The sequence below is a fragment of the Sturnus vulgaris genome, chromosome 5, assembly GCF_052056855.1.
Source record: "Sturnus vulgaris isolate bStuVul1 chromosome 5, bStuVul1.hap1, whole genome shotgun sequence".
In the NCBI taxonomy this organism is placed as follows: domain Eukaryota; kingdom Metazoa; phylum Chordata; class Aves; order Passeriformes; family Sturnidae; genus Sturnus; species Sturnus vulgaris.
The window spans coordinates 7,862,609-7,889,727 of record NC_142247.1 but is presented as its reverse complement, the minus strand read 5'-3'; the positions used below and the strand labels follow the sequence as shown (position 1 = coordinate 7,889,727).

General features: G+C 40.7%; 2 protein-coding genes across 2 annotated transcripts; one reads left to right on the top strand and one right to left on the bottom strand.

Moving 5' to 3' along the window:
• Nucleotides 1–80: 80 nt before the first annotated feature.
• On the top strand, nucleotides 81–6,962 carry LOC106856276 (sulfotransferase 6B1-like). Its single transcript, XM_014881515.2, has 6 exons — nucleotides 81–225; nucleotides 1,033–1,217; nucleotides 2,269–2,395; nucleotides 4,502–4,596; nucleotides 5,588–5,774; nucleotides 6,844–6,962. Exons 1-6 carry the CDS (start codon nucleotides 81–83, stop codon nucleotides 6,960–6,962), a joined length of 858 nt encoding a protein of 285 aa, XP_014737001.1.
• Nucleotides 6,963–13,269: 6,307 nt separating this feature from the next.
• Nucleotides 13,270–25,129, bottom strand: CMAS (cytidine monophosphate N-acetylneuraminic acid synthetase). Its single transcript, XM_014881502.2, has 8 exons — nucleotides 24,869–25,129; nucleotides 22,098–22,240; nucleotides 21,717–21,872; nucleotides 18,991–19,124; nucleotides 18,037–18,131; nucleotides 17,186–17,357; nucleotides 15,537–15,687; nucleotides 13,270–14,775 (listed from the first exon to the last, which is right to left on the bottom strand). Exons 1-8 carry the CDS (start codon nucleotides 25,027–25,029, stop codon nucleotides 14,501–14,503), a joined length of 1,287 nt encoding a protein of 428 aa, XP_014736988.2. The 5' UTR covers nucleotides 25,030–25,129; the 3' UTR covers nucleotides 13,270–14,500.
• Between the last annotated feature and the right edge of the window lie 1,990 nt (nucleotides 25,130–27,119).

The following is a 27,119-nucleotide window of genomic DNA, read 5'->3' as shown; positions in this document are numbered from 1 at the left end:
TCACCTGACTAAGAAGTGACTTTTAAATCTTCCTCCTATCCCTGTTATCTGATTTGCAGGAATCCAAGACTTAAGCAATCATGTCCAACTCAGGGGAGGCAGAGCTCCTGCACACATTTAAGGGGATTCCCTTTACCTCCAGGTCTTCTCCAGAACTTTTAAAATCCTTGGATACTTTTGATGCTAGAGAAGATGATGTCCTTTTGGTTTCCTATCCCAAATCTGGTAAGTTCTAGCTTTCAATGTTAATTGCAAGAAGTCTTGATTTTGTGTTTCATGTTCTCTGCTTAAACTACTTGGGAAGTGTCTGTGTGAAAGAAACAGGAAAGGCTGTTAAAGTATGTGAATATATTATTCTGTCAGTAAATGTTAAATATGGGTCATTTCCCTACATTTTGATTCTGTAATTGAAAACAATCTCAGGTGTTTTCATATTGGAAAGCAAATATATATTCCTTACCTGTAAGCAAAATCTGTACTTGAAAGATTTTCTTGGGGACTTTCTACGTTCAATTATGAGCAAGTTAAGAACTGTATGAAGTTGTTTGTATGGCTCTTGGCTGTAGATTTATTAATTTCTTATCCTCTCTCCACCCACCTCTCTTGCACAGAGGAGCACACACCTAGGGGGAGCTCAATCAGTACTTTCAGAAATATACAGACTCAAGTTATTGTAAGAAAAAAAAAAACCAAACAAACAGGTTATTCTAAAATAAATTATAAAAACAATATAGCCACCTCTCAGCTGACAGCTGTTTGTCTAATGGGATGATTAGGGTACCAATATTAACATTTCTCTCCGAGCTACATTATAATTCAGATACAGCCCTGGTTTTTTTTCAGTGTTTATATGTTTGGAGCCAGTGGGATCATTTAGTCATGTAAAGTTTCTTGAATCTGGAGGATTAGAAATATAACTTGTTCACTAGCAAGGTGTTTCCATATGAAAAATGCATGTTTCACAGTAATAAATATTAATACTTTTTTGTTGTTGTTTGTTTGTTTTGTTTTCTTAAAATTACTCTTCTGTAGGCACTCACTGGCTTGCAGGAGTTATAACAAAGCTTTACAATACTCAAGTCACAATAACATCTCCCATTGAATTTGGAGACATTTCCCAGCTGGAGAAGCTGAATAAACTCTCATCAAAGAGAATCATCCCAACACACTTAGACTACAACATGTTGCCTCCAAATTTTAAGAGTAAGAAATGCAAGGTAAGGCAAAAATTACATCAAAGCAGTAAAATATGTAGAAAGTTTACTAGGAATCTACTTTTTCCTGTTGGTCCTTAGTGCATTTTGAATGATTGACAGTTTTTAGAATTGTTTTGCTGTGAATTTTGGAGACACAGCTAACCAGTAGTGGAAGGCAAATGAGCAGAGATTTGGACTAGGGACTGGGTTCTGCTCCTGCCCCACTGCTCCTAAGGGCTGATTTCTACACCAGGCACCACACAAAATAGGACATCAACATCTTTCAATCAGAAATCTTTCATTAGTAATGGGGGTGTTCTCATTACCTCATTCCCTACTGTCTTAGGAAATCTTGACTAGTTACAGGTTGCTCTGGGATTAAAGGTACTTTGATCCTCCTGCTGGAGCTTCCTGAAGAGCCCATAAAGATATCAGGCAAACAGAGGAGAAATGAAACATGGGAGGCAGATTCAGAGCAGAGTTTTGAGTTCACAGAATCACCTGGATTGGAAGAGACCTTAAAGATCATCTTGCTCTAACCCCCATGCCATGGACAGGGACACTTACTAAACCTCCCACGAGTTCCTCCCACGACAATGTGGGAGATCTTTAAAAAATAACCTCTGGGTCTCAGATTTTATATTCAAAGTCAAAAATTTCAGGATCACTCAGATCCAGACTTTTGGGGCAAAGCTGATTTGAATGAAAGGCCAAAAATTTACGTTTTGCAGCTGTCCTTTGAATATTAATTAGTAAATGCTTTCATATGTGAGATATATGAGATAATATACTGACTCAAGGTTAAAGTAAACACAGGCTCTTTCATAAAACATAAACATTACCCAGCTGGGGCAAACACGCCTCTGTCCACGTGGAATTGTTTACTAATCACTATGGACTCTTTGCTAAGAAGAGATTTCTGATTTAATGGCATGGTCACTGAAGGAGGAATCCTAAAGGAAAGGGTTTTGACACTGCAAACTGCCTATGATGATGCTCTATTTACACACAGAGCTCCTCTAAAAAAAAGGGAGGATATTGTCATTAATAACTACATTTTCTTCATTTACAGATGATCTACATCAGCAGAAATCCAAAAGACACTGCAGTTTCCATGTTTCATTACTACAGAGATAACCCACACCTTCCCACTGTAGACACCTGGCCTGCTTTCTTTGACCTGTTCTTAAAAGGCAATGGTAAGGATAAATATTTTCTCTTTGCAGTTCATGTTAGTTTATTATGCACAGAAAGACTTAAAAAATTTGAACTGTGTGAAAATTCCTTATTCATATGGGGTTACTGGGGATAAATCCTAATGCCAAGCTAAACAAGAGAAAATAATAGGATTCTCTCTTCAGTCCTGCAAGGAGTCATTCTGAGAAGCAGGGGCATCATTCCAGCACAGCCCTTTGCAGGTTTTTGCTGCTTTTTTCTGCCCTGGGCAAGCAGGGCTGGGACTGGTGACAGAGCACATGAAGAGACTGTAACCAGGCTGCAGGGACAGCTGTGGCTGCAGGGACATCTGTGACTGCAGGTCTGGTGTCTTCTCCAGGTTGGGAGACAGCCCTGGATAGCCCAACAAAGGAGCCTAGACATGATCCTAAAACCCTTCTGCACACACTCTCTCTGTTGTGCTGTCTCAGAACTGGGGTCCAAAGACCAAGGACAAGAGGGAGACATTTTAGAAGCTGTGGGATGGCAGCTGGCAACAGGACCTTGTTCATGTTGTCCACTCCCATTTAGTGTTTTATTACTCCTTTGAGGACACGTGTCACCACAGTGATGATAACAGCAATAATGATTGATCCCCTTGAAAACTCCGAAAGAAAAGTGCCACTGCAGTCATCAGGAGCTCACATCAGAGCTCCAGGAGTCAATTTGTTTACTACCTCCTCCAGGCTTTGGCTCAGAACTGGTGTTCTGAGTCCAGAGCAGCCCTAAGGCACATGCTTCAGTGATTTGCAGGATCTTGGCTTGTTTAGTATCAACTCTGAAAGTACAGTAGTGGAAGAAAGGAAAGGGGGGCTGGAACTAAATGATGTTTAACGTCCCTTCCAATCTGAAGCATTCAATAATTAAGTTTTAAAAGCATCTCCTATTTCCCTGTAAATTATTAGCCACCATCTATTTTCTGAGTGCTTATGTGTGGCATAAATAGACAACTATGCTGGTTGCAAGAGAAATTTAGGTAAGAGGTGATGTGGAGGGAAGGGTGGTAATTTTTGCCACCTTTGTGCTGCTTGATCCAAATCTTGCCGTACTCTTGCAGAGTTAATATCTGTTCTAAATAAGGGTTAGGACACACAGGGACAACTGTAATTCACTGGAGTCTCCAAGGCTCTCCTGAAGCCACCAGGACTGTGCTATCACTTGCCACATCCCCAGAGCAGCTGGCCAGGGGAACAGAGTTTAATTGCACACGGTGGAGCACACAAGAGCCTTGCACTTAGAAACTGCTTTATGTGCTGGAAAGGGCTACAGACTGGAGCATTCAGCTTATAGCTATCAATTATAATTTATACTTCATTACAACTCACAGTTTGTGACCAAAATAACTCCCATTACAAGATTAGAATTTGGTGGTGGTGGTGGTTATAAAGCAAAGTCACAGTTCTGGAGAATGCTGGCTGAGCTTTCTCTGTTCAGGCCTCTTCTCATCACCCTGCAACAAGTTTTCATCTTGCCTTTGAAATGGAGAGATTAGAATTTTGGTTTTTAAAAGAAAGCTGAAATTTATCTGTGTTCCCATGGCTCAGCAAATGGGGCATTCCGACAAAAGAGATCAGCTACAAACCCTGCTACTTGTGACACTGGCTGAATGAGGCATTTGCTTGAGTTCTTTATGCAATTCTTCTTCAGAATTTAAAAATTATACAGATTCCCTTCTGCTGGGATGAAAGAGAGGTAACAACTGTGTGCTCCATTTCCAGACTGCTCATTTCGTCTCCTGCTGAGGTGATCATATGTCTGTGAGCACAGACATGCAGTCAGTCGTCTGTGAGATATTCAGATCTTGTTAGGCTGGTACATTTCACTTCATTATTGGCCTTTCCTTAGATCTGAAGCCTTCTTCCACTACAGAATCATATCTCAGAATAGTATCTGGTATGAAAACAAATTCCAAGAAGAATGGAAACCTCTTTGGAAGTTACTTTTGTAAATTTGCATCACTTGAAACAAAGAACTGCCTGTGTTTTAGAGGAATATGGATACAAATTATTGCCCTAAATGTGTGAGGTCGTGTCACAGTTATTTCTGAATAAAGTTTATCTGAATCTCTTTTACATGGGTTTTCCTTTCAGTTGTCTGTGGATCCTGGTTTGATCATTTCCTAAGCTGGGAAGAACATGAAGATGAAAAAAACATCCTCTTTTTGTTCTATGAAGACATGAAGAAGGTAAATATGCTCTCTGCTCTTGGTGCAGAAGGCATTACTTGTAAATTAGCATCATTAAAACATCAAAGAGGAAGTTTTAATGAAAAAGGAGAAAGGAAAATGTGAATATATATCTTTGGGCGTATTCTTCATTTGTATGGAATTTAGTATTAATTAAATAATTCTGACTGCGAAAGTTATATAAATATCAAATCTTGTGAGAGTTGCATTTCTTAGATGCAGGAATGGGACTCATAGACAATTTTCTTCAGGCTTAGGCAGAATTTTAAGTTCCTCTTTTTTTTTCCTATAGAAAGACCAACCAAGGACATCTATTGAGGGCCACATATTAATTTGCTATGTCTGACATTTCAGGTGAAATTTTCAAAAAGTGATGTAACACAACAGAACTACTCACATCTGAAACTCGTGTTCCCAATAAAAAAGAAAATTAGAGGCTGGAGGAGTAGGGAAAAACTTCGCTATTATTGAAAAAGAAAAAATAAAATATCAACATAGATTTCAGAGAATGAATTTTTAGGTGAATAGAAAACACTTTCTAGTGTCTCCATGAAAATATGTTTGTTCATTTTTTGGGGAAAAAACCTCAACTACTATGAATATAAACAAACCATTTTGGATGCTGAGTCACTTGTTAGATCTCTAGATATAACACATCCAATGAAATAAGCTACTCGGAGCTGGGCTTTGAGTGTTCCTCTATTCCCAGGGAAATAATTCTGAGAGACAGGAGAACATTTTATCTGAACTGGGAGGTAAAATTGACAATGTGACTTTGTGTGTTATGACATACTCTGTATTTATTAATTTCTATTAGTGTGGCTAAGTGGGGATTCAGGTTTACTGTACCTGTCATCTGCACAATCCAATTACATGTTTAGCTTTGCTTGAAAGCAAGAAAATTATGTAATAAAAGGGATCATTTTCAAATCAGCTAAAAGTCTGATAATCAGCCCAGAAACATAAAAGGTGTATTTTTCTTATACCTCAGGATCTCCCTAAGGTTGTAAAGGAAATTAGTTTGTTCCTGAATTTAAATGTCAGTGACAATGATATCCAAGACATCTGCAAGAAGTCCTCGTTCTCAGAGATGAAGAATGACACAGAAAAGGAGAACAGCGATCCCAATCACACTGTGTGTGCTCTGACATCCAACAGGAAGCTGATTTTCCGAAAAGGTAAATTCCTTTGTGCCTAGCACAGCAGGAGGAGTGGGAATCCAGACAAAGACTGCAGTTCAGGTCTTTCCTGGAGTCTTTGGGTCAGCCCTGGACAGTGATGACAGGATTCTTCAATCTGAAGCCCTCTTAAAAATCACTTCCTAACTTCTCTGGCTGCAAATTCAGACTTGTACTAGAGAAGCACAGAGGAGTCTGAACTACAGTCTGACTAATATTGCTCTGTGGGAGCTGTTGAGCCAAAAGGAAAGGTTCTTTTTACCAGCATTACTCTTTATCTGTCTGCTTTTTTATCTAAAATATGACCACCTCAGTGTTTTCCAATGTGTCTCTCTGATATCACCTGCCAAGGTCACTGAGTTGACTAGAATAAGAAAGAGCCAGACACACTCCTTCTGAATGAGACTGCTCTTATCACTCCTTATCTTACTGAAATATTCTTGAGGAAGGAGTATGCTGACAACAACAACAACAGCAACAACAGAACGGTCATAGGTAACTTCCAGACCTTGGAAAATTTTCCACAGATCTTAGCTCAGATGTGATTTCAAAATACCCTCAGGACCTGTTTTCTTGTTCTGGCATTTCAGAGGCTTCCACAGTTTGGATAACAAGTACATCAAACCCACTGTTTTTACATGGATTTTGATTCTTTTGATTTAGTTAATTTTTGAACAACAATTGGCAATTGACAATTAAAACTAAGAGCTGTTTCAGTTAATAAACAGAGAAATGTTACCTTCCATAAATTCAACTAAGGCATAGCAAGATATCCCTTGGAGCTGCAATTCCACCTTGGAAAGCTGCTGTTCTTCCTCCACCACTTGTGTTGCTGGCAGTAATCAGCTCTGAGGATGAGGGTTCATCAGCCTTCATGGATGATGATCCAGCTCCTTCCACCAGAGTCTCATCAGGACAATTCTGATCCTGACCCACCACAGTGACTGTGCTTAAGAATATATGAATATCTGTGCCAACTGCAACATTAACAAAACGAGGCTGGTTTTAAAATAATTTTCTGCTCCACATATTGCTCACTTCACTGTTCTTTCTGTTCCTGCTTTCCTAGGTGCTGTTGGTGATTGGAAGAACTACTTCACTCCAAAGCAGAATATTAGGTTTCAGGAGATATTTAATGAGAAAATGAAACTCAGCAAGATGGCAGACAGTTTCATCTATGAATTCTGAGTCCACGTGAAGAACAATATCCAGTTATCCACAAACATGCACAGACCAGATGGTGGGAAGTTCTGAATGGGTGCTCCCATCAGTTTATAATGTTTCCAACAGGAAGGATTGTAAACATGGGGGTTTTGAGAACAGGAAGGTTCTGACACAGTGCCAGAGCTGAACTCAGTTCTCAGAGCAGGTGTACATGGTTCCACACAGTCAGGTGTCAGGCTCATTGTTTGACAACCAGATCTATCTCATCATTTATTTATTTTTTTTTGCTCCAAGGGGATTTGAACAGACTTTGTAAACTTGAGTTAAGAATTTTACCCAAGATAATATGAAGAGAAAAACAAGAAACAAATTTGTAAGAAACTGAATATATAAGAGCTCTAAAAACACATCATAAGGAAAGGACCAAAATTTGATGACCCCAGACTTGCTCCTTCTGTGATACGCTATGATTTGGAAGTGTCTATTTTATTGGACATCGTTATTGATAATTAAGTTGAAAACTGCAATATTTGAAGATCTGAAGTCTGTTTGCAAAAATGTTTCTTTTTTTTTTAACACTATGCAGTTCTTTGATGTAACTCCTTTCTGGGTCAGAGAGTCTCTGTGTTTTTAATGCAACTGATACAAATCCAAATAAATTTCAGCACCACATGTTGGGCAACCATAAATGTGTTTCCTTTCCTTTTTGTTTTCTTCCTGCAAAATGCCTGTTTCCAGTTTTGATGAGAACTATTTTACTTCCCACCCCTTGAGCAACAGAACCAAACCACAACTCAGAGCCAGCTTACTCCAAACAGCACTTATTTATTTACTCTGCCCTGATAAAACAGATTTTCCAAGAATCAGCTGTCTGTGTCCACATCCCAGGGACTGTTCTACCCAATCACACAGCTCCAAGGCAGAACAGAGTTTCTGTGTGTAAGGAAAGCTCCTCCTCTGGGTGTGTTTCTGAGGTACAGCCTTGTTTCATCAATGCTAATCTCCCTGCAGCCACACACTTCACACTTGCCAGGCAGCCCTTTCATTTCATGCCTGCTGTGTGCAAGCTGGCATCAACACCTACTGATTTTGCACAGACACAGAAGTTACGGTGCTAGGAAGAGTGGGAGAAAAGCCTGTGTGCAGTCCTTTGCTATTTACCAATTCAGCACAACCTGAGGAACAGGATGCCCTGCTCTATGCAAATAACCATTTGATGTGTTACTTTGCTTTTCTGACATTAAAATCACTCACTTTTCCCCCAAAATGCCACTATTGCCCTCCTTTCGGGTGTTGTTCTTCCACTATTAATAAGTGGCAACAGATCAGCTAATTAAAATAATTGAATGTTTTACTTAGAGACTTAGCTTTTTCTGGCCTTTTGAGTATGGGAAAAAAAGCCAGAAGGTCCCTGGGGAAATGAGGTTTGCAAGCAAGTTTAGCTGCACTAAGACTGCTGTGAGCAGCACTTGCACCATACATTGTATGCACACGGAGAAAGGATTGTTTACATCAACATCATACTCACAATGTGGAACTGTGTGTCAAGGGACAGGATGAGGACTTGCCTTGTGGATCAGGTTAGCTTGGTAAACTTGGAAAACCTACCCATCAGCCAGGGAGGTAACACTGTGCTGCTCAAAGTGCAGTTAGTTCCCTAGCTCCTTCGGGGGATGAGGAATTAATCAGTTTACAGCATGGCCTACTGGATAAATTATGGATTTACCTAGATTAAAATTAACAAAAAAAAAAGTTCAGCAGGACAGGTGAATGAAAAAGAGCTAGTGTTTGTTGTTTGTTTTCTTTAAAAGAACTGAGCAGTTATTAATTGCTGTAAAGTTATTTATTTTAAAGGCACATCAGTCTTGAAAGGCAAAGAGTCCCAAGCATTAAAGTCCATGCTAAAACTTTTTGGCACAGAGACCCAAACAGAAGTAAAGTTCTAACTAGAAGTAGAGGCAGCTCCTGGTGCAAGGCCCTGGGAGGGCTGAAGTTGCAGCAGCAGCTCCCATCTTCTTCTGGGCAATGATGATGGTGGTGAGGGGAGAGAAGAGAGAGCATCTCTCCCCAGTGCACAGATTCTTATACACAAATTACCCAATAAACTAAAAACACGACTCTGAAGTGTTTCTTCTTAGAAATTCTATTAGAATTCTAGTTTCTTACTACGGAAGTCTATGTATAAACTATGCATAGAGTATATCTGTTCTATCTAAAAAATGTAAGCAGTATTCTTACTATATTTTTATTATGTCTAAAGCAATGTGTTTTGGAGCCTTCACAAAGACTTGTTTTTAAGACTTGTTTTCTACACTGGTGTCTAGGACTATGTTTTTCAGGTCTCACTGGAACTTATTTTTTAAGACTTGTTTTCTAAGACTAAGACTAAGACTTTCTAAGGCACTTAAAACATATTCTTACTTACTTATCTAAAACTTAAACTTACACCTCTGTTTCATGTATGAGTGGCTTTATACACTTCAATCCATCCCAAGGTTTTAAATCAATTCCTGCACTCTGATCTCTCTCGGAAGAATCTAGAGAGGCCTCTGATTTACACACTCCAACAAGCCAGGCCATGTCCCTGTGCTGTCCAAGCCCTGGCAGCAATGGCAGCAGCCCAGGTTTGAGTTCTCCTGCTCTCAGCAGGGGCAGCCGTATGGAGACACTGCAAGGCACAAGGCCCAGTTTGCTCTCCACACTGCCTGCAACTTCACCCCAAACCCCCCCCGAAACCTCTTGGCTTCCATCACAAATCAAACGTGTGCTTCCTTTGAACAAAGTGCTCGAAGTGTTGGTACACTGATGTGGCGAGTCAGGAGCAGGGTCTGTGAGTTATCGGAACACTGCCCATAAAATCTGTTCAGACTCCAGGAGATAAGTGTAGCTCCAGGTCCTTGAAGAGGCGGCATTCAGAGAATGGAATTGATCCAAAGGTAGATCATGATAAATATACTCAGGAAAACTTAAAGTTCATGAAGCGAAAGGAATGGGAGTGTTTTATATTTGTTTAAATCGGGTAAAGGGCCATGAGGGAATGAGGAGAAGCTGAGGCCGCTTGGGTTTGCTCAGCTGGAGGAGACTGAGGGGAGGCCTCACTGCAGCTACAACTCCCTCATGAGGGGAGGATCAGGGACAGGCTCTGATCTCTGCTGTGTGACCAGGGACAGGACCCAGGGAATGGCTGGAGCTGTGCCAGGGCAGGGTTAGGGTGGATATCAGGGAAAGGTTCTTCCCCCCAGAGGGTGCTGGGCACTGAACAGGCTCCCCAGGGAATGGTCACAGCCCCAAAGCTGCCAGAGCTCCAGGAGCGTTTGGACAGCGCTCTCAGGAACAGGGTGGGAGTGTTGAAGTGTCTGTGCAGGAGCTGGACTCCTGATCCTGAAGAGTCCCTCCTAACTCACCTTATTCTGGGATTCTGAGGTACTTCATCCCATTTTCAAGCTTTTTAGACCAAGCTTTACCTAATGAATAGAAACATTTCTTCTGGGCCTCACTGCTCAGAAGGATCAGTGCACGGTGACCGATCCCCTCCCAGCCTGAACTGCTGCAGACAAAGTGTAACCAGGAAAAATAGGTGGGACAGTAAAAAACAGTAAAGTGGGACTGTACTAGCCATAAACAGGTGTGCAACTATACCCTCAGTTAAAAGTTATATCCCTGGAGAGACTATCTCTATGTTTAATACAAAAGTAGCCATAACTAGTCCAGATATATTTCAGTTTAGGCCAGAAACTTGTCTGCAATGCATGTGAACAATCAGGAAAAACGTGGAATTTTCCAGAATGTTCTCCAAACCTCTGAGTACATTTTGGCCAAGAACTTTCACAGCAATTTACTTTGAGTATCTCTGACTACAGATAATAATGATCACTGATTCATCCAACATACCTGTACTCTTACACAATTCTGTGTGTACTTTTGCCCTATTTTCCTTAGTTTTTTTATGATTAGATTACTCCTACTGATAATAGTAATGTCGTGTCCTGCTGCTCACTGTGTCAGAGCTACACATTGACATGGAATGAACCACTAACACACATTGTAAAGTAAAAATAAAATGTAGTTGGGTATTTCCTAAACAAGAAATGGGAGCAAGAATCCAAGGTTCAGAACCATAACTGTGTCAAGTGCCAGACTCATGAAACACGTGGCCAAAGCCTGTTTTAAGTGTTCTGAGGTACATTAAATAACAGTAATCCACGTCCAGCTTTGGAAATCCACGAGCTGCAAATGTACTGAGGCCACAGAAAAACTGGATAGCACCACTAAGTACAACATGGTAAATTTATATTCCTCTGGCACCTGATTTTGGTCACTGCTAGCTTCTTCAGTGACCTTCCCATGGATTTCTGTCCTTAATTTTACAGGCATTTTAACACAACTCCCTTCAGTCCAAAGTGGAGAATCCTTCTTCCAAAGTGAAGAATTCTGATTTGGCTATTGTTGCCACTGAACCTGATTCCTTTCTTCCATCATCCATTTTATCCTCCCACAAACCTTTGGAATGCTACAGCCTTTTCAACACAGAATAAACATAGCATGCAGTATTCAAGATACAAACCACTGAATTATACAGTGGATTAATTATTTTTATCCTATTTTCTATTTATTCTTTTTCTAGTAATTCCTGCTTTTTCAACTGCTAGCACACATTTCAAACCACTACTTTTCTGAATTATAACTGCTCCATGAAAATTGATGTTTTAATAAATAGTAGATTAGGACTGGTTTTCAGTTAAGCTCAGCTTATTTTATATGTATCTCCTCAGTTTCACCAGCCCCTCTCTTTACCAACATGAATAATTTTTATCATTACCTTCATATTGCTCACTGCTCATTCTCTTTCATGCCCCCCCAAAGATTTTTCAGACAAGTGTATTACAGGTAAGTTTTTCTAACTCATTTGTGCATCAGGTTCACACATAATGGTGTTTTTCTTCTGTACAGCATTACTGCTCTTGTAATGGTAACAACTAGGATGATTGGTCCTAGACCAATTGGACTAGACTAATTTAGACTTATTTCTGGAAAAAATAAATAGTGTTTTAAGACCACACTAATTGAAAAAAAAATTAAAACCAAAAACCTTCCCCCACACGTGCTCTGGAAAAACTAGTTTTTCATTCAGTTAAAATGTCTAAAAATATTTTAGGTAACTTAGTTTTAAAGTTAAAACTAAGTTACCTAAAATGTGTGCTCAAGGTTTAAAAGTCTTAAAAGCTTGAAATCAGCAAGTATTAAAACATATCTCTGACTTCAAAAGGCTGAGATATATGTGATCCCTATTGATTTGAAAACACTTAATGTAAGAACTTGTTACATCATCTAACAGGAACTGGAGGAGAAGATAAACTGAATAGCAGCAAGAGCAGATAAAAATAACTGAATGGAGTCAGAAGTAGGTGAAGGTGTGCATGTGATTAATTTGGGCATTAAATCTGTCCACCTTTGCCATCATAAATCAGTTGTGTGGTACATGAACTTGGGAGTGTAAGATTTCAGTATAGAAACACACCACAAGCCAGCCCATAACCATTCTCTACTTAAAAGACTAGAGAAAGCTGTTTATTTAAAATTTGAGGTAATCAGCTATTTTTTCATAATAGCTTATTACAAATATTTATATAATTTTCTTTTTTTCCATTTCACATAATCATGACAGAACATTACCTAAGATTACCTAACACATTACCTAAGATCTTCTTTGGAATATTCTAGGTTAATTAAAGCAAAAAAACCAAGTGCTCACATGGCCAAAAGATGATCTCAAAATTAGCCCAGAATAACAAAATGACCATTGAAATCTACTCTGAATGAGTAATACCCTTCTAATCAAAGGCAGTTGTGGTGTCACATGTACTGGAACAGGCCTTGGAAAAATATCCTACACATTTGAACGTTTCCTGGGACTTGGGATTTCACCTCTAAGGTGACAGAGTTACCTTCAATGTCTCTGCCTTTCTGACCACTAAATTCTTCATATGATTGAGGCTCTTCTATAAAATCAAGAGGAGTAATTAAAGCATCCCTCTTCCTACTCTGTAATTAGGCTTTCCACTACAGTGTGGGCAATTCAAATCTGAACCTTTCAGGCAGCAGATCCTGTATATCCAATATCTTCTTTTGGTAAACAGTCCCTAGAGCTCTTTTATCCTTCATATTCTTCCCAACGTAGGATTATACCATGTTCTTCTAAACAAGAATTCATCAAAGTGGAAACACTGGTGTCCAAAACGTGGCTCTTGTCAAAGTCCATGGGATTTATCGAGCACAGAACCCTAACAGGTGACTCAATGGAGAAACTTAAATTTAGGTGACTTAGAGCTGATTAATACAGTAAACAATTTATTTATCTGTTAACTGTAGACAGGCAATAAATAATTTCAGTTCAATATTTTACTTTGTAAAAGAAAGTAAACCCAAAGTTTATCAGAGGCCAATATATCAGGTGATGTACTGGGAATGTAACTATTTATATGAGACAATATTTAGCAGAGAAACAAAATAAAATGACAAGCCACTATCATTCACCTCACTTGTAATTGCCTGTGTACCATGGGTATTTTTATTTTTTAGCATAACCCAAACAAGAACTTGACTCTGATATATTCTATTGCATTTGTGATATACAATACAAATCCTATTTTCAATAAATATAAGCATGTAAACCAACTTTAACATACTAAAAATAGTCTGTACATATATTTTATATAAACCCACATCAACTATGGTTTGGTGTCTTTTCTTTTAACAGCAGCTACTTTACTATACAATGAACTTAAAGATCCTAATTTGCCTTTAACTCATTTGAGGTTGCAATAAAGTCTTCATAGAAAGAAACCGAGTTTCTGCAAAGATTTCAAAGATAATGGAAAATTTAACTCCAAATTTGGCAAAATATTAATTCAGGCACTTCAATAAAACCCGTAATAAACAGATTCCAAGAGGCACAATTCCAAAAGTGATTTAATTATTTATGAGCTTAAAACTCAACACATGCGAAAGTGCTTTTTAAAACAAATATTAAATTGTTTGACAGTAATTGTGTTCTATTTTTAAAATAGAGGAGGAAGTTTTATTGATACTATTTTACACCTGACCTCTCTAGCATATGTTAAAACTCTTCCTTGTTGAGGACAGAGCGTGTAAAATGCAATCACACAACCACACCACCATGCATTTGATCAAAGAAATGCAAACCACATGAGCAAAATTGACAGAAGTTTTGGTTTCAAGCCTGAATTACAAATCTTCAAGTCATGCAAAATCACTGATCCCTGAAAACATTCAGATTATGAAATAAAGATGCATCATTCCTGTAGGACAGGTGTGATGATTAAGAGTAGATTTACAGGGCACTCTTTTGTAGCATTCCTCCCATTTCACTTAAATTACTTTTAAAATCATCATGGATATGATCAGCATATAATCATGAATGTGTGACCTGGAATTAGAGGGAGACACCTTTTTAAACTCTACTGTGCTGTAAAATTTGAAAGATAAGCATTCCTTTGGGATATGGACATACTGAGGAAGAAAAGCAGGATTGACCAACAGCGTTACTCTTTTTCCATCAGTTCTTTATTTCCTTTCCTGCTGTTCTCATTTCTCCCCATTTCCTTCCCTGCTGAGCTGATTTCTTCCAGTTGCTTCCTTGCAGAGTTCACTTTCTCTAGGAGCAGGAATATGTGTTCTGCAAACTCCCGCACAGCTCCACAGCCCCCTCTGCTCTTACAGATGTAACCAGCAGCCTTCTGAGCAGCAGCACAGGCATCAGCAGGCACACCACTCATGCCTGCCTGCTTCAGGCACTCCACGTCAGACTCCTCATTTCCTGGGGAGGAAGATGACAGGCAAGACCAAATATCACAGAAAGGAAAGAAGCAGAATTGTTCTCAGTGTTCTCAGTGTACGCATTGATTTGATTTGTGAAATGTGTTTTTTTCTTGGGTTTTTTTTGTCACAATGTTCATCTCAGCAGCTCAACGGCACTTTGCACATGCAAGTCAGTTGTTGGAAAATCTTGATTATCCATGTGAATGCAGATCACACTTCAAAATCGTCAGGCAACAGAACAGTACTTTTAAGAGGAGTAAAATTATGTGAGCAGCTGAATAAGCATTGGCAGGACTCCACACTTAACCTGTCACTGAAATACAGTTTAGCACAGAACCACATGGCTTTCAGTTCTAATTCTGTCCATTTCTGACTACCATTTCAGAAAATAATCTATACAATATCCCTCTGAAATGAACTAGAATCAGTTCAAAATTGTCAACTCTAAGTGTATGCTTATCAACATTTTGATATTAAAATGTTTCCTAAAAACAAAAACTTTCCTATATCCCACTGGAAAAACAGTGAAGACTTGCCTTACCAAATTACACAGATTCATCAATGTCTGTTACATTTAGATTATACCCTAACAGGCCTTGAAATACCTGCTTTTGGTTATTGTGTGCTGCAATGTGCACAGCAATCCCATTAAATTCAGTGTATTTACAAAAAAAAAGTGGTTTGAAGGTCAGCAGCTGTACACAGATTCTATTTGACTATACTATTTAAATTTAATAAACCAAAAGAAAAGGAACTGACCTAAGTAAGCCACCTCTTTCCAGCTCAAACCCATGTCTTCCTGCCAGTCCTTCAGAACTTGTAGTTTATTTGTTACACTGACTTTTGCTACACATCCCAGCTGCATGGCTGACAGTGTTTTGGAACAATCTCTGTCAGAGATGAGTCGAACCTATTGAAATAAAATTACAGTAAATTCTACATCCAAAGAAATATGACATATAATTTGATTTACTACTACAAGAAAAAAAGCAGTTTTGCTTGTAGAAGCTCTCTCAGGTACCAGAAAAGCATTGAATGATTGATTTTCAAAACTCAGAGCAGAAGTAATTAGCATCCAAAACCACACAGTCTTGATGTTCCTTTAGGAAAGAGAAATACCTTTCTGCAGCACTCCCTGATGTTAAAAATAATTTTAATTTGTCTATTTAAATGCAATATGTACTAAATAAAATACTAAATATCAGTAGGAAGGCATGGTGACTATCTAGTGCAGTATGATCTGATTAAGTCACAGTGTGGAATGAGAAAACTCCCAAGAAGATTTCTGAAGTATTTGCCGAAGTAGAATATGAAGTTTTTTCCTTGGTCCCTCTACTTAATAACATAATTTATTTATAGCAGTATTTCAGAGCATCAAACCAACACTATACAGACTGAAGCAGCACACCACATTTATCTCTGGAAGTTCATTCCAAATTCGAAGTTTCAGGAATTATGCACAAGGTAAGCTAAAACCAGAAAATAATTGCAGCAGGATTTTCAGAAATCTCAATTGCAAATCCTTCAGGTTTTCTGTCCAAGAGGTAGACAAGTTTATTTTCCCTAATTGCTTGGCAAACAAATGCTTGGCACTGATTTTAAGGACAGAATGAAGAGAAATGGACCACAAGGCAGGATTTTATCAGCAACATATACTAGAAATAAATGAAGTGCAGCACAAAGACCTAGAGGTTTTTAATGAAACATTGTAAGTCAAAGAAGGTATGGAAATGGGCTCCAACAGGCAACAAAACAGTGATTACCAGCTTCCTACACCTCTGGCTTCCCAGAAAATGAAGCTGAGGGACTGCTGAAAAAAACATCTACTCCATTTCACAGGAGTGGGCTCTGGAGTGACCTAAGTGCAGCCTTCCAGTGTCTGAAGGGAGCCCACAGGAAAGATGACAGGGGCCTGGGGTGACAGGGCAAGGGGGAATGGCTTCACACTGACACAGAGCAGGGTTAGATGGGATATGAGGAAGAAATTTTTCCTGCAAGGTTGGTGAGGCCCTGGCAGATCACCAGAGAAGCTGTGGCTGCCCCATCCCTGAAGTGTTCCAGGTCAGGCTGGATGGGGCTCAGAGCACCCTGGGATAGTGGAAGGTGTCCCTGCCCATGGCAGGGGGGTTGGAATGAGATGACTTTCAAGGTCCAGCTCAGGCCATTCTATGATTCTCTGAAATGGAGAAAGATGCTGTAATTACTGTGATTGAGAACTTTCTCAAAACACTTATTTTCCTCTGAGGGTTCTGAGGATAACATTTAGCCCAACCAATATATTATGTTGCTTGATCACAAGTACTGCAAAGAAACTTCAACTTCTATGCTGCAAGAATATAATTTTTTAGAACATTTTAATGTGCAGGTTACATGAAACATGAAGGCTCACTCTTGAGAACAGCACTTACCTGGATTCCTCTTTTCTTTAACAGATCAATTCCAACAATATCTCTGTAATCATAGGAGACCATTTCCTTGTGATCTTCTGTCACATAAATGCGACCATTGGTCAGGCATCCATCAATACTGCAAACCAAGAGCCTCACCTCTTTTAGTGGCTCTTTGCCAAAATATCCAAAGCTAGACAAAGAAATTATCTTTTTAGGATGGAAGTTTTTGCACACTCCAAAACCCCAGATATTTCCCATACAACTGTAACCTTCAGACAAAAGAATCAGCTTTGAAATTCTTCTTTTCTAATGTTTTTTCTCATCATCATCACTCTCCAACTATATTGTCCCTCTTCAAAGAAATGAACAGAACCACCCAAAAGACGGCTCATTTATGTCATCCATTTAAAAATTAGGATGAAAAAGGTACAGAAAATACACTCCATTCCCATTCATTATTTCCATAGAGCAGCTGCAAAGAAAAGGCAGCTGGTGAGGATGGATCAGCTCATGCCTTTACACAAACACTCCCATTCCTGGGCATCAGTTATAGTGGTCTGGAGCATGGAAATCTGGGGCACCTCAGCTGGGAAAGTCAGAGATGATGTAACACATTGCTGTGATATAGTGGGCCTTACACTCTTCACCAAGTTGAACTTTAAGAAGAAAAACCAAACTACCAAAACCCCACCATGTAACAAAGGTAATTCAGTTGGTTTCAACAGAGATAGGAAAAAATGCTAGGCAGAAATAAAACTGCCCAATTATCTTTGATCTCCTTTGCTTACATTCCGTACATTATGAATTCACATGACCACACTTTGAAACTGGCAGCATCAAAGAAAAAAGGGAATAAAAAGTGCTTTTACCTCAACACTCTCTGCTCTGCAATAGGCCAGTCAATGTCTATGTCAATATCCACACTGTGCTCTGCACGCATTTCATAGTAGGCCATTTTACCTCCCTGAAGGAAATAAAACCCACTCAAATTTTCTGCTGGTGCAAACACAAAACTCTACAATTTAGCAGCATGCAATGAAAGCCAAGTGCCTGGTTACACAGTGGCCACCATAGCATATATAAAAGTGAACCATCAATTATGTTTTTGCCAGTGACATAGAACCATTTGAAGGAACCCACTACAGGGTTAAAAACTATTTCCATTTCATAACTAGAGAAAGTGTGCAAGATGTTGTCCATTACAGCAATTACATCACACTAATTTCACTAGATCTTTTAATCAGCAAAACAGTAATATCTTCACCATTTGCTTAGGAAGACTATGATTATTATTTGCTTACTGTTACTTAATTTCTAATGGAAAAATATCCACCACACCTCAGTGTTGTTCTGCATCACTACATTGGGATGCAAACATCAGGAAAGGGAAAAAGACTGTTAGTTACAGTACAAAACTGGCATAAGATTAAACTGGCTGAAAATACAAATTTACAGATTATGACAAGGCTCTGACACTGCATGAAGCTCAGTTTCACACCTTCAGTGGCACTAAAATGAATTCTAAGATACATTGGTGAACTCATGCAAAACTCAACTCAGTATTGTATTGGTTTAGGGTCAAAGCTATAGAACACGTTTATTTGCATAAATTTATTTTGCTATGGAGGATGCTGTTATGAGAACTGCTCTAGCTATAACTAGCCCTGCTAAGTTACAAATAATTAGCAAACTGTTCTGAGGTCAGGGTGCTGTTATTTCACACTGACTGCATCAGAAATTAAAACAGAGCATAGAATTCAGAACCCTCTACAGCAAGAGTAGATGTATTATTCTGAAGAGCATGAAAAACCAGAAGCACGAACCTGCAAGTAGCCTTTCTCAATCAGATGTCTCTTGGCAAAATAAAATGAGCCATTTTCATAGAGCTCCCCAGGCCAGTCTTGCCTCCGGTAGCGCTTGGCTGGATTCAGGTTTTGAGGTTCTGTCATCTTGTTGTCTGTTAACAAAGCAAAAAAAGACAAGATAAACTTTACAGAATTCCTGCTCAGAGTCACTTAACTTCCTAAATAATTTTCTGTTGAGAAATTGAGGGTATAATTCAGTCACCAACTTCTCTCATTATTGCCTTTGTTGCTTAACTTTATAAAGAATCACAGACTGGTTTGGGTTGGAAGGGATGTTAAAGATCATCCAGTTCCAACCTCTTGCCATGGGCAGGGACACCCTTCACTATCCCAGGTTGCTCAGAGCCCCATCCAGCCTGGCCTGGAACACTTCTAGGGATGCAGAATCCAGAACTTCTCTAGGGAATCACTGAATTGCTTCTCTTTCTTGGAACTGTGAATAAACTGGAGGACTACTCTGTATGCCTAGCAGTGGAAAGGAAATTTTTCATTACCACTTTAGAAAAAAACCCTAAACCAACCAAACAAAAACAACAACAAAAACCTAAAAGTTTGCTTCAAAACCGGTTCCTATAAGGAGTAGGAGGGACATTCTTCCAGACTATCTTTGCCAATGTGAATGAAATACTATTCCTGTACTCCAACTTCTAGTGCACATGGGAATGCCTGAATGCACTCTGATACCTGAAAGGACCAGTCTAAAATCTGGAAGGTGAAAAAAGAGCATATGTGAATAATTTTTGCTTGTGAAAAAATCTTGGCACTTCCCCAAAATACATTCTATTTAAGGATATGCATTAACTCTTCATAAGTTGTTTAATCAGTGTCCACAAATAAACACACAGCTGTCTGCACAAACACCATCCCAAAAGATCCCAATATTATTACCAATGACAGCTGTACATGCAGCAGAAAAATCAAATCAGGGACCAGAGACTTTTGTCCTTAAGCCCCTTCAATCCAGATGCACAAAGCAGCTAAAATTCACCAGGTCTCACGATCCAGTTACCACAAGGAAGTTAGAGGGCATTCTCAAACACCCAAATCATCCTGAGGTTTTAGCAGACATACACACACCTTGTGTTTCATAACCACCTAAAGCTTTGTGCTCACTGAAGTAAACAATTGCAGTCAGAGACTTTCTCTTTCAGGGTCTATCAATGTTAAACCTTAATGCATAAGGAGCAACAGAACTACATAGAAAGAAAAAGCCCCATAAAATTCCTTTAGCATAATCAGTACTCTAAAGCAGTATGGAAAAATAAAAAGAAGAAAAACCATTATATGATGCTGCTGGGAGTCACTGTCACCTAAAACACCACACACCTGAAACAACATTTGCTTTTATCCTTAAGCTGCTCACATTGGCACAATGTGTTTCCAGTTCTCCTCAGTCCTTGCAGCTGAATGATTCCTTATCTCTCACCACATTAAAAATGGTAGCATGTCATTTTATGCTGAAGAATTACTGTTTTTTTCAGGTAGGCCTCGAGGCTTTCTTATTTATCAGTCTGCCTATGGAAGCCACATGGCACATCCACATGAGATTTATTCTTTCACATTTGTCCCTTCCAGCATCTCAAGATGTGCATGTAGCTTCCTAAACTGCAAACCATAGAATTCTAAAATTTTCCACTCATGCTTTTGATACTCCTCTTATACTACACAAACAGTTGTCACTTATTTCTCCTCTTATGAGGAACAATGACAAATGTCCAAGTGTTTACTCTAAACAAAGGCTTAACTTTTATTCCAACTTGCCTCTCAGATCAAGCCTCATTTATTACACGTGCTCTTTTACAGCATGATGCTTTCTAAACTAAAAAAAAAAAAAGATCTGAAGCAATTTATATCTCAACAGAATGACTGTAATGCCTGAGTAACTTTCATTCAAAAATAAAACCAAAACCAAAAAACCCCAAAAAACCATCCCAAAACTCCAGTGTGAGAGTACCTGAAATAACAATTTTTAAAAACGAAGAAAAAAGTTCTGCTTTAACCACAGAAACAAAGCTAACATATATAAGGTGTGGAATAGCTCTTTGTACCAAGAAAAAAAGTGCTTTATAGCTAAACCAAGGTACAATCTTTATTTGTAAAATTGCAGTCTTTGGTCATCTTGGTCACTGTAGCTGAGAGGCATATTTTCTCTGGGAAAAACCAGTCATATTTTTCTGGATGAGCTAACCAACATGAGTTCAGCCCTCATGACTCAAAGGCATTTTGCAACGTGACATAAGTCAGCAGCCTAATTATCCGGATGAAACAAAGCCTAAGTCTCCAGGCTAAGAGATTGCCATTCCATCCTCACCAAGATTTTATCTCACATTATTGGTCATTTGTTAGCTACTGCATAGCAAGAACAAACAGTTTTCTAGTTAGGAGACCTCAGTGTCATGTCTGAATACACATGAACACCCACTAGGAAGAAGTTAACATGTGAAGTTTTTTTGGAACTGTATCTTCAGCCTAGAGAAGCTAATATAATTTTAATTTCTACAAAACAATTACAGAAAGGGTGAGCAATGCTCAGTAATATCAAGACACCAGTGCTTGGAAAGAATTTCTAAGCCATCACAAATGGCCTCAGACATCACTTCCTAAAATACCATAGGTATGAAAAGCAAGAGTTTGGGGAAAAAAAAAGTGAAGTATAACTGTAACCAGAAATATCTAAATATTACCTCCTTTCTTTACCTCACTCCATCTGAATTGATGCCGCCTCACAACAGAGAAGACGGAATCAAACCCCTCCTTCTGGATCAGATCTGCCACTTTTATAAGGTCACTGGGATGTAAACAGGGAGATGTTGCTTGAATATTTCCTACAATATCAACCTCTAAAGAAAAACAAAGAGACATTTATGAAACAATTCACGTCTTTAGCAACACAACTGCAAAGTGTGGTATGACTAGGTACCGCACACCAAAAAAAAAAGAAAAAAAAAAAGAGAATCTTTCTAGCTTTTATTTACTCAATGCTTTACTTATTTTTCTAAATAATAAATGCATCATCCCTTTGGGGTGACAATATAAAAGCTCAGCATATTTCACCCCTAATTTACCACGATGGTGATTGAGAAACTCTGTGATGGCTTCGAGAGAAGTTGAGGAGTCTTGAGAGACTTCGGGGCTTCTGCGATGGACCTTGGCACCAAACTGCTTCGCAACCTTCTCGATCTCATCGTGGTCTGTGGAAACCCATATGCTGTTGGCAGACAGTGACAGAAATTAATATAAAGAATAAATCCCACCATTGTTGACTTAACCTGAAAAAAAACCCTCCAGCTTGTTCATGTCTGTACTACACCTTGCAATGAAAGGAATTAGTTTTTCTATTTGTGTTAATAAAACTATCCCAGTCAGTCCAACAAGCAGCTTTTAACAATGGGGATAAAACATGCACATTCACCAGAGTGTAAAATCTGAATCTCGCATTCCATGCAGGAAGCTCAGGCAACATAAAATGCAGAAATATTACCAGAAAAATCCAGTGTTAGCACAAAGAATTTGTTAGGTATGTTAACAGATCAATGAATTGTGAATGCGTTGGGTGTGGCATCCAGAATAATATAAGAGTTTAGTTTCCAACATGTAAAACTGCCACAAAGTTGAAAGATAGCTTATGCTGCAAGAGTGTTAAAATGTGTTAATTGGGCTTCATACAATCCCAAAGAAGAAGCTGTTCAAGTTCCATATGTTTTGGCACAGAAAACTTCCAGTACTGGTAAAGTAAGATTGTGATTGTTCAGGAAAACAAACATTTACAAAAGGAAGGGCTAATTCTGAGTATCACATGATGACAAACACCGAGCAACTGTGAAGCCACTGCTGTCATCGTTGTGACAAAAAAGTATGAGAGGTGTAAAAACAAAAGTTATGAAAAGTCACCCTTCCTCTCTCAGGAATGTGAGAATGTGCTGGCATTCTCAATGCACTGTGCACAGCAAATGGTGCTGCAGTTACATTTATTCCCCCAAAGACATCGTGGGATCATCAGAAAGAAAATATGTGTGACAGTGACAGCAATGTCAAGTCACACCCACAAGAACAAACACACGAGGGGTTTTCCAGAAACTGCTTTGGGATGGTGAACTTAAATACACACTCCCCATTGAACTACCAGAGTTTTGTTGTGTAACAGGTACGCTGGACAGCTGTTCCACAGGTGACCAGACAAACCTGGTACACGTCCACCTGCTGCACCTGCTGTGCCTCAAAGTCAGGCTGCACAATCCTGACTGGCTTCCTGTTGGGAAAATTCAGATGCAAACAGAAGCCAGAGCAAGTCATCCAGCAATACAGATTCACAATCATTAAGGAATTACTAGTAACCTCGGTCAGAAGTGTTCTTGTCTGTTTCTTTATTAAAAATAAAACCGAGTGCTGCATCCTCTACTTTTCAGATACAGCAAGAATGGTTTTCCAGGCTAGATAATGACAGAGCAGCTAGGAGATACAGAGTGCTCTGTATCTAGCTGGGCTAAATTTCTGCTTGACTTGCTCTGAGCATTATGCAGCAGGTTTGGACTGGGAATCTGCCCCTAAGTGTGCTACACACTGAGCACATCCTGACCTTGGCTTTAATGATCAGCAGATATATAGGAAATCCTCAGTTTTGCTCCTGCAGAAAAATCTGTAACACCTCTATTCTCAACACCAACAACACACATGTTTCTATCCATCTCTAATTATTGCTACTGAAGTTTCAGGCACTTGGCCACAAGATGAGCTTCTCTTCTGTGTCACATGGGCATACAAGATTATCTCCTTCAACCTGACATTTGAGTGAGTGCTTCTGATGTGCTGTGTCCAGCTGTGGGCTCCCTGATACCAAAAAGGAAAATGTGAGCAAGCTCAGCAGGAGCCAGCACAGTGACTGGGCTTGGGATATGCCACACATGCCAGGAGATGCCGAAAGAAACATCTCAGCAAGGAGGTGATTTCACTGCTGGGCAGGTAGAATATAAGGAAGATATTTCTGGGTGAGTGCAGTGAAATGACAGAAGGGCTGTGGGGTTTCCATCCTTGGAAATCCCAAGCTCAGTGCACGCTGTCCTGAGTACCCAGATGACCATGAACCAAAGTCATCCTGTGCTTCAGCAGTTTTCCAGCCTGGCAGTCCAATTTAATGCAGATCTCATCGTAAAGTAAACCCATCAATATTTACTGGCAAACATCACCAGCTAGTGGCCACTCAACTACGCATCAGAACAACTTTAATTTCAAATTACTGTGTTGTAAGACTTTAATTCCTTTATTCCTCCGCTTCTCACCCTCAGCAGGAAGGGACAGCTGAGTTCTTGACGGGTGCTTGCCTTGCCTGGTGCCACAGTAAGTGAACTCCCCTTGTCTTAAGTGAGGATCAATCCTGCCTCATTGGCAGAGTCACAGCATGGGTCAGGCTGGAAGGGACCACAGCGGTCACCTGGTCCCACCTCCCTGCGTCAGCAGGGTCACCTGGAGCAGGTTGTACAGGATTCCATCCAGGCAGCTTTTGAGTATCCCCACCGAGGGAGACTCCACACCCTCTCAGGGCAGCCTGTTCCAGTAAAGTTGTTCTTCCTCATGTCCAGGTGGAACTTCCTGGACATTAATTCCTGACGTTTCTCCTGTCCCATTGCTGGGCCCCACGGAGCAGAGCCTGGTCCCTGCTCTGAGCCCTCCCTGCAGACACTGACAGTCATCCCTAAGACACTCCTGACGAAGCGGCGGCTTCCCCCAGCCCCTCCGTACGCCAGGGTCCCTCGGCACCTCCATCCCGGACCAGAACCTGCCTAGCACGTCCATCCCGGGCCAGAACTAGCCGGGGGAGGCGGAGGCCGCGCATGCGCACCTGTGGAAGACGCCGGCGTCGATGGCGGCTCGCAGCACCCAGCCGATGAGCGGCACCCCCGCCAGCAGCTTGATGTTCTTCAGCGGGATCCCCTTGCTGCCGCCCCGCGCCAGCACCAGCGCGGCCAGGTGGGGCTGCGGCCGCCCCTCGCCCGCATCCATGGCCGTGTCCCTGTCTCTATCCCGGTCCACTCCTCTCACCCGCCGCACCCTGCCACGCGCGCGGACCGCCCCCTCGGGGCATGCCGGGAAATGTAGTCCTGCGTCGCCGCGCATGCGTGTGGGGAGCGTGGCGGGGAGACGCCGAGGGGACGGCGAGGGACGCGCCGAGGGGGGGCTCGAGGGGAGGATTCGGGGATCATCCGCCCTTTAGGGAAGAAAAGGTGCTCTCTTGGCACAAGTGCCCCACAAAGGCCTGTCTTCGTGCCTGCTTTCACGGCAGGATGGATGGATGGATGGATGGATGGATGGATGGATGGATGGATGGATGGATGGATGGATGGATGAACAGACCTGTGCTGTGTGTTTCTCTTTAGTCTAGAGAAGACTGAGAGGGAATCTTATTAATGCACGTCAATATATCAAAGGGTGCCGAAAGGATGGTGCCAGACTCTTTCCAGTGACAGGATGAGAAGCACTGGCCATAAACTAAACACAAGAAACTCAGCATGAGGACGAATTTCTGCACACTGAGGGTGGCAAAGCCCTGGAACAACTGTCCAGGGAGAGCCTGGAGTATCCGTCTCTGGCGACATTCCAAACTCATCTGGACACGCTCCTGTGTCACCTGCTCCAGGTGACCCTGCCGTGGGCACACAGGGCACGGCTGTGAGGGAGGTGGGCTCATCCGCCGAGCCGAGAGCTGAGCGCGCTGCCCGAGCCCAGGCACTAGGCCAAACGATCCCTGGTTCCCTTCCCTTCCCTTCCCTTCCCTTCCCTTCCCTTCCCTTCCCTTCCCTTCCCTTCCCTTCCCTTCCCTTCCCTTCCCTTCCCTTCCCTTCCCTTCCCTTCCCTTCCCTTCCCTTCCCTTCCCTTCCCTTCCCTTCCCTTCCCTTCCCTTCCCTTCCCTTCCCTTCCCTTCCCTTCCCTTCCCTTCCCTTCCCTTCCCTGTTGGGCAGTCCCGGCAGAGGGCAGAGCAGCCACACGGAGCCTCGTGGTGGGAAGGGGAGCTGGTACGCGCTCCTTGCTTCTCTTCCACTTTATAAAAACGTATTAAAGCATAAAAGCACGGTGTTGCTCTTCCAACTGTCTTATAGAAACCGAATGGGCAAAATAAAATAATCCACTGCTGACATAATGCTGCACGGGAATCTGGGGTTTAATATAGTTTAGAAAGTGGAAAGTAGAGGCTGTTGAAAAAGTCACAAAGTCACTCCTGGAGACTCAGGATCTCAGTCCTGTGTCGGTCCATAGTGAAAACGTATCACATGTGGGTCACAGATGTCCTCTGGTTATTCAAGATGTGTTGTGGAACAGAAGGACCTTATCCATCACTGACAAACTAAACATTCCCACTTATATTCATCAGTAGGCAGGCATTTGAGGAGAGTATTCATACTGGGGGTTGGTTGTTCTTTCTGAAGTGTTCCAGCAGACCCGCCAGAGATAGAGAGCTTGCTCTTCTATTCTGCAGATTAAGGCAGCACCTTTCAGGCCTCTTTATTTTTTAGTAAAATGAAATTAGGAGCCATAAGGTTCTGAGGAGTGTGATTCCTGCAGGTCACATTCCATGTACTTATTTTTAATTTTTTTTTTTTAACTCTAGGATTTTAAGCCTTTGCCACATCCAAACTCCGACACATTTAGCCCTATGCTTCTATCAGAGTTTGCTGTGTCCACAATGGACCAAGTTCGAAAAAATCTCCAAAATTATTGAGTCCAAACTTTGACTGAACACCACCACATCAATGAGACCATGGCACTAAGTATCACATCCAGTGATTTCTTGACCCCACCCCCTGCCTGGGCAACCCATTTTTGACCACAGTGAGGAAAGTAAAACCACCTGTAATTTGGTTCACCACATTGTGAAAATTGTATGGTTTATCAACATAATACAGTTCATTTCTCTTCTCATAGTCTAGCAAGATCCCAAGCAGGGAGCTGAATCCGGGTTCAAGTCTCATATATAAAAGAGAAATGGCGTTATATTCATATAAAAGAGAAAGAAATGACATTAGGACATCTGGCACACTTCACAGATGCCATACTAGATGGGATTCAACTAGTAAGAATATTTTTATAGGTCTGTG

What these genes read in the sequence shown, in the direction of transcription:
- LOC106856276 (XM_014881515.2), top strand. Translation starts at nt 81, where the DNA reads ATGTCCAACTCAGGGGAGGCAGAGCTCCTGCACACATTTAAGGGGATT. An exon ending in GGTTTCCTATCCCAAATCTG is followed by an intron (nt 226 to 1,032) that starts GTAAGTTCTAGC and finishes ACTCTTCTGTAG; the next exon opens with GCACTCACTGGCTTGCAGGA. An exon ending in TTAAGAGTAAGAAATGCAAG is followed by an intron (nt 1,218 to 2,268) that starts GTAAGGCAAAAA and finishes CTTCATTTACAG; the next exon opens with ATGATCTACATCAGCAGAAA.
- CMAS (XM_014881502.2), bottom strand. Translation starts at nt 25,029, where the DNA reads ATGGATGCGGGCGAGGGGCGGCCGCAGCCCCACCTGGCCGCGCTGGTG. An exon ending in GTTTCTCAATCACCATCGTG is followed by an intron (nt 21,873 to 22,097) that starts GTAAATTAGGGG and finishes GTTTTTCTTTAG; the next exon opens with AGGTTGATATTGTAGGAAAT. An exon ending in TTGAGAAAGGCTACTTGCAG is followed by an intron (nt 18,132 to 18,990) that starts GTTCGTGCTTCT and finishes TATTTCCTTCAG; the next exon opens with GGAGGTAAAATGGCCTACTA.